The 7,638-nt window shown below is 36.0% G+C and overlaps 1 protein-coding gene across 4 annotated transcripts in view; it reads left to right on the top strand.

Annotated features, from left to right (window-relative positions):
* Positions 1–1,591: 1,591 nt before the first annotated feature.
* The window catches only part of LOC127832140 (uncharacterized), a 14,891-nt gene continuing 8,844 nt past the window's right edge, over positions 1,592–7,638 (top strand). For 2 of the 4 annotated variants that reach the window (XM_052357401.1, XM_052357398.1), the window contains exons 1-3: positions 1,592–2,501; positions 4,788–5,141; positions 6,120–6,290. In XM_052357401.1, coding sequence (XP_052213361.1) covers positions 5,045–5,141; positions 6,120–6,290 — 268 coding nt within the window. In that variant the 5' untranslated portion in view covers positions 1,592–2,501; positions 4,788–5,044. Of the gene's footprint in view, positions 2,502–2,561; positions 5,142–6,119; positions 6,291–7,638 lie in introns of those variants that run through there. The other 2 variants (XM_052357400.1, XM_052357399.1) reach the window with 2 other exon arrangements.

The following is a 7,638-nucleotide window of genomic DNA, read 5'->3' as shown; positions in this document are numbered from 1 at the left end:
ATAAAACTTTACAAAGATATCCGCGTGTGTGTCATTATTCGTTTGTATATATGCAGATATAGGATAAAACGTATACTAATGCGAAATACTTAGTAAGCCACGGAATTGTTCGCAACACCCCGTTAATGACGGTTGTCAAATGCAACTAAAGACTGCATCAAAAAATGCGCTGGTGTTTTTTAATCTCTTTGATATAACTATCGTTTCCAAACACAAATCAAAATCACCGCCCTATATATAATTTTCCAGATTTTTCTGGTTTTTATATTGGTCTTTAGTTATGAAAAACATAAATATAAAAAGAAAGTATTACTGACAGAATGATTAACTTTTTCAAACGTAATTATGTAGAGGCACGTGAACATGCGCACCTGGGTATTTTGGTGCATTTGTTTTGACAATAGTGGACTTTTGGGACACACGTGAAATTTGCGGGAATCCTTGTCGGACTGCCCTACGGACACATGTCCCTTTATAATTGGCAAGAAATTGACAAGCGTTTATATCGTATTAATATTCGCTCTTTATCTCGACTCTCCTTGCTGCGAAATTTCTTAGCGGGTCACAAAATTACAGCCCCCGCTAAGAAAATGGGCCGCGAGTAAGGTCGAGAAAAAGAGCGAATATTAATAAGAAGTAAACGCTAATCACTTTCTTGCTGATATGGCTGGCAAGTGAGCGGCATTTAAACAATTTGTACAAATAATTAAGGGTATAAAACGGCGAAAATGCCTGTCTCTGTATGGGCGTCGCCATCATTTTTGTCACGTGATTACCCACTCTGCTTATAGCCCGCACAGGCTTATCAGGGACGACACTTTCCGCTTTCGTGATATTTTTCGTTTAAAGATAGTCTCTTCTTCGCAAAAATCTTGTTTAAGTGGAAAGTGTCGTCCACGATAAGCCTGTGCTGATCGTACTTTACGCACATGCATTAAACCCCTTTTCCACAGAGCACAGCCCATTTGTACATAAACTGTCAAGAAAATAATGCCTCTCCTCAGCCCTAACACTTCGAACTTCTTATAACTTTAATTACGCAGATGTAATTTTAATATTGAAATGAATTTATCCCTTGACCTGCGAATCCGCTTGAGCATCGATCAGGCTTCATGCATGTGCTTAAAGTGTTGTCCCAGATAAGCCAGTGTATTCCGTAAGGCTAATGTAGGACGACACTTTCTGCATTTACATAGTTTTGTTTGATGTATGTCTCTTCTAAACCAGAGCCAGTGCGGGTGTAAATTATATTCCCTGATCATCGTTTGTGGACCATTCAGGCTATTCTAGTCCGCACGTGCAAATCTAGGACGACACTTTCCTTTTGTATGTATTTTTACGTTTAAAGTAGGTGTCTTCTAGACCAAATCCAGTGCGGGCGTAAATTATCGTCCATGATCATCTTGTGCGCACGACACGGGCTATTCTGGGACGACACTTTACGCATATGCATTAAGCCCCGTTTTCCCAGGTCGCGGATCATATACAACTCTGCCCGGATACCAGTCTAAAAAGAACCCCCACATGTGCAGGAAATATCGTCTGCAGGTTTCACGTATGCAATTCACTTATAAGTGTATGATGACTAAAACACGCCGAAGTCGAATCGAAACACTTAACAACCTGTTGGTGTGTTCATTCTGTTAAATTATTTGCTAGTAAATTGCAATCGTTTTGTGCAGGATTACTGATGGTCATTGACGATGCAAATGTGAATAAATTTTTTGTCGGATAGTTGTGTGAGCATCGTGTAAATGAAACACAAAATAGCAGACAAGACAAGTTTTTTTTAGTCGTTTACCTAGATTTATGTGTTTCAAGTCTGAATTTTGGAACGCAAAATACTTACGCAGACGGTTCAATGTTCTATTTGAATACCAAGAAATAATGCACGTGCGTGCACGATCTTTAAGTGTGCTAGTGAAATTGATGTGAAACAAGGACGCTAAACGTGATATAAGTTAAGATGTTGTTGTTAAATTATCTTTCAATGATCAAACCCTTTAAGTAGTGGAATAAGGAAATTGCAAAAATGACTGATACAAAAGAGTATTATGACTGGCTTTCAAGGAAATAAATAAAACAATTCATTTGAAATAGAACAACATAGCAACAATAGGTTGCTGGTTGATTGTGTTCATCTCTTATACATTAATTTAAAGCAAACGCACAACAATTTCAATTAAGGAAATTAAAGCGAGGTAAATAGCATATTACATAAAATGAATAAAATTATGTGTTATCATGAATTGATTGGTCATTCGTGTTAAAAAAAATAATAATAAATGTCTTGAACAATTAGTGATTTATTAACTTGTGATATATGTTGACGTGTTAACGTGTTAACCAAGCGAACAATTAGTGATTTATTAACTTGTGAAATATGCTGACGTGTTTATCAGCGACTTCTTTGAAATGAATGTGCTTTACATGTATTTAAAAGGTGAAATAAATATGATGACATGAATTATTGCACAACTATTGACAGTTGCCGACGAAAGGTTCGCTTTTATTCTATGTTCATGCAAAATGTTTTGGATTTATGTTTGTAAAGCGACTCTTTTGCAATCGCCCTTTAATATGAGAATCGATCTGGGAAAACAGGGCTTAATTAATTTGCGTAAAGTACGTAAAGTGTCGTCCAAAATTAGCCCGTGCTGTCCGCACAGGTTAATCATAGACGACACTTTCCGCTTTTATTGTTTTTTTTTTCGTATAAATCAAGTATCTTCTTAACGCAAATCCAGTTTCTGTGGAAAGTGTTGTCCCTTATTAGCCCCTGCACAGGCCTATCTGGGACGACACTTTACGCAAATGCATAAAATCCCTTTTGGGAGTTTTATCAAGATATCTTTAATGTTTTCGTGGCCTCGCGAAAACAACATTAATTATTGCATATACTATATGAACCAACATACACACACAACTTAATTTTAGAGAAAAATTCATTTCGTAAATTTAAGTTCGCCTACCCTTTACTGCAAATGTGTGAATTTTTTACCAAGTCCACGCCTAGCACAATTCCGATATTTCGTAGGTATTAATCGTTCCTTTCTTATAACTTGAATGTGTTTGGGAGTAAAATATATTTAAACTAGGAAGTTATAATAAGTAAGACTCGAACACAAAGTTTCCCGTGCTCTCTCAATCGATTGTCCGGATTATCACGTGCGCATCCGGTAAACCGACTTGATTGATTTCCTGTCGAAAGTCAGCCGCGGCGCAACTTATCTTTGACGATGTCAGACAGTGTAAACTATTGATTACAAAACACAGTGCAAATAATCGTCTTATTTAAAAAAAATGGACATTCATGTATATTGATATAAATTTTTTCGACTTGAGGAAAAGTGAGTATTACTTCTGGTTGGGCAATATGACAAACGAAACATAAAAAACAGAACACGTTTCATTGCGATTGTGTTACTCGATTTGGTACTGTAACTAGAACAAACACATGGAAAATACTGGTAATAGGTCCCATTCTTAGTTACGCAATAAAATAGTTAAGTATTTTTATAAGAAAGTTCGTTCTCATCAGCTGTTACACAAATACAAGACGATATACTGCGATACAATATGAGCCTTGTTCTGGAAAAACGGGGCTTAATGCATATGCCTTAAGTGTCGTCCCAGATTAGCCGGTGCGGTCCGCAACTGCTAATCAGGCACGAAACTTTCCGTTTTAATGATATGTTTCGTAAAAGTAAGTCTCTTTTTAGCAAAAATCAAGTTTAGGCGAAAAGTGTCGGCCCTGATTAACCTGTGTGGACTAATATGTTAATCTGGGGCGCACATGCATTACGACCAGGTTTTTCTAGAGATAGGCTCATGTTAATAATATGCTATTTTTTTTTTTTTCACCATTTTAGGAATGGGGCTGGGCCCATTTGGATTGGTAAAATTTGCAGTTTTGACGAAAATTGGGAAATTAGTGCAGTTGTTGTTTTGCTAAAAAAATTGATAATACAAGATTGTTCAGTATTACATTTACTAACGTTGAACTTTTATGGATGGGAGATAAACAAAATATTGAGATCTAAAACAAAATAATATTTTTTGGGGAAACCTTCATTTGGGAATGTTTAGCTCCCATTTGGGAAAAATATATACTTTTTTCCATTTGGAATGGGGCCGAATAGCGGACCCAATTTTGAATGAATGAAACACACTTTATGCTTTTTCTACTCATCTAAACACCGCACACCAGCCATAAATGTCCCATATATATTTAAATGTGCTACATGTTTAAAGTAGAGAAAGTTTAATCTGAAGAAAATTGGCCCGCATCTGAGACTATGCCCTTTAAATGTTCGCCTGGAAACTATAATTATGTTTTGATGGTTATCTGATATCTAGCTTTAGCACCTGTTTTGAATTAAACGTGTCTATCTGTCTTCAAACCAAACGGAGTTTTTGTATTTAAAGTTTAACAAAACAAAGAAATTGAACTTTGTCCAGCGAGATAAGTCATAGTCATATAGCGTACTTGTTTCTAACAGTACTCTAGACGGATGTTGCATATCAAAGATCTCGCCCTGCGTTCAAAAAACGACCCTCTCTGATTGCGAATTCCGCTCTTATTTCCGGAAACCACAGATCTTGTTCGCACTATCTTAAGTTATCTATTTCAATGATGTATTAAGCTAAGTATACAATATCACATAACAAATATACGCGTTTACTAATATGTCGCATAAAGTTGCTTATGTACTCGTAATTTTGCAAAAAACTTTTTTTTCTACCGATAAACGTTTGAAGTGATATTTTGACTTGTATTTTTGTAGTGTTGACAGGGAATGTCTCAGTAACTACATCATGATTTGAGGTAAACTTACGGAGGTCAGCATTTGACCCATCTTCACCACGACATTAACAACGGACGCTCCGGATGCCGTTGATAAATCAATTTATATACGCAAGGAAAACTTTAATGTTGAGAAAATAATCAACGTGACGATGTAATATAACAAGCATATTTAACAAACATTTTGGGGTAAATATTTGTAATTAGTTGTGTTAGAGGACAGAACTTGTCGGCGATATGTCCACGGTTTCGAAGTTTAGATTTGCCCTCCTGAGGCCGAAAAGTAAAGCAACGAACACGGGATTTCTACTGGCTTTTATTATTGGAGTTTTAGGTAAGTTATTTGTTTTATTTTTTCACAAATAATTTGAGATATTTTAACGGGATTTGTTGATATTCACCAAAGCTACGGAAATCATTTCGATTCAAACTATGAAGTTTTCCTCTAATTTGAAATTATTATTGTATCAATTAGGTAAAAGGGACGTGTTCACAGAATGTGGAGCATTTTAATGTCTTTTTAATTGAATATATTTACACATATTTTATATTGAATTGTCATATATAGTTGTGAAAGCAAACAAGATGTGTTTGTGAAACATTATTTCCCCACCATATAGTTGACCTTTGACCTTGAAGGATGACAATGACCTTAACCTTTTACCACTCAAAATGTGCAGCTCCGTGCGATACACATGCATTCCAAATATCCAGCTGCTATCTTCAATATTGCAAAAGTTATGGCCAATGTTAAAGATTGTCGCAAACAAACCAACAAACCAACAAACCAATGTTTCTGCGATACAATTGAACAATACCTTTGCTTGATTTTGCGTTGTATGTGAATCTTGAACAATACCTTTGCTTGCTTTTGCGTTGTATGTGAATCCCTTTTACTAAGGGAAATCGAAAATGAGTCTGTAAACCGAGCTCTTGAAAAATGGGGCCTGATGCATGTGCATAAAGCTTAGTCCCAGATTAGCCTGTGCAGTCTACTAAGGCTATCAGGGACGACGCCATCCGCCTTAACTTGATTTTTGCTGAGAAGAGATTTCATTTAATCGAAAAAAGTGCCGTCCTTGATTGGCCTGTTCAAACTGCAAAAGCTTATCTGGTATTCTTCTTTATTCACCTGCATATGCTAAACTTTCCCAGGGCGAGACCCAATTTATAAAGATAAGCTGGTAAAATATTGAAACGTTTTTAGACCGGGTTAAATACGAACGAACGTACAGACGAACAAACGTACAGACGAAGAACAAACAATGTATGCTAGTGCTATTTCTTAAAGTAATTGTAATATTTTATCCAGAGGCCGATTTTATAAGCAACCCATCGAGCACGTGGTATGACGTGTACATCAAATGTCGAAACAGCAAGCAGACCATGATGAACTGGCGGATGTGGACGGACGAAAAACCTGTCCTGAAAATAACAAATCCCGTTTGGCTTTACGGCTTTGAAGTTCGAATCCCTAACGAAAGTATTCCCATTTTCGGAATGTTTTATTTATTAAAGATAATCAATTTACTTCATTGTCGGCTGAATATATAGAGAAGTTTATTTTTCAATAAGGATTTCTGAATACCACTTTCTTTTAAATCCTGTAAACTTATTCACACAGCCTAAACTCAATTTATAACAGTTAACCTTTGTCTTTATTCATTGTTAGTTTCTGCATTTCAGTATTTTATAGGACTTCACATTTTGCCTTTTTAACCCTCCTAAACACGAAATGCTGAAGGTGAGCTACTGTGATCACCCGGTGTCGAGCGTTCGTCGTCATATTTTTAGCTCGTTACCACAGAAGAAGACACATTTTTCATCCAATCTTGATGAAACTTTGTCAGAATGATTATCAGGACAACATATAGACAGAGTTTTTATCCTGGTCACATGCTACTAAAAACAAGGACACATCTAAGTAAAACATTGTGTAACCACTCTAGAGAAAACGCGTATGACTCGACCTTCATGGCACTTGGTCAAATTATTATTTGAAACACCATCTCTTGTTAGAAAAACCTTGTACCCATATTTATGACTCAACCAAGCATATGATTATGATTTATTATTACGTTAAGACTAAACTTGGAAATAAAGTTATTTTGACAGTTTTGGGGTCGAGTTTAAATCTGTGTCCAAAACAAGCTCACTAGGTCGAATCTTTCAAAACCTTTTAACCTTTCTAGAGGCCACATGTACGACTCAATCGTGATACAACTTTATCATAATGTTTTTAAGACATTATCAAAGCCGAATTAGAATACAGGTCACTTTCGTCCCAAAACTATGTCATCGGGTCGAATGTAATGAACACTTTATTTAAGGCCTTATTTATTAATCAATCTGAATGCACCTAAGTTGGAATGTTTATCCTGACTAAATCCTGACCGAGTTCGAACCTGGGTCACGGGCGTCCGAAAATTAGGTCACCTGTTCAAAAGTTAGAAAAACATTGTTAACACTCCAGATGCCATAGTTTTTACTCAATCTTAATTCGACTTGGTCAGATTGTCCATTCCATTCTTAATGAACTTTTGTCAGAATATTAACTTTGGCAATACATAGGCTCTATTTGAATCTGAGGGGCAAATATTAAAAAAAAGGTTACAAGATCAAATCTTAGAAAATTATTATTACCATTCTAGAGACCTCATTTACGACATTATTTTAAATAACTTGTTACGAATGTTTATTTTGACAATACGTAGGCCAATTTCGAATCAGAGTAACTTGCCACTAAAACTTTGGCCACCGGGTGAAACCTAAACAAATCTTACTAATCAAGGGGCACTGTTTATGACCCAAAATTGAGAAACCTTGGTCAA

The sequence above is a fragment of the Dreissena polymorpha genome, chromosome 5 (genome assembly GCF_020536995.1).
Source record: "Dreissena polymorpha isolate Duluth1 chromosome 5, UMN_Dpol_1.0, whole genome shotgun sequence".
NCBI classification, from domain to species: Eukaryota; Metazoa; Mollusca; class Bivalvia; order Myida; family Dreissenidae; genus Dreissena; species Dreissena polymorpha.
This window is presented reverse-complemented; position numbering and strand designations above follow the sequence as displayed.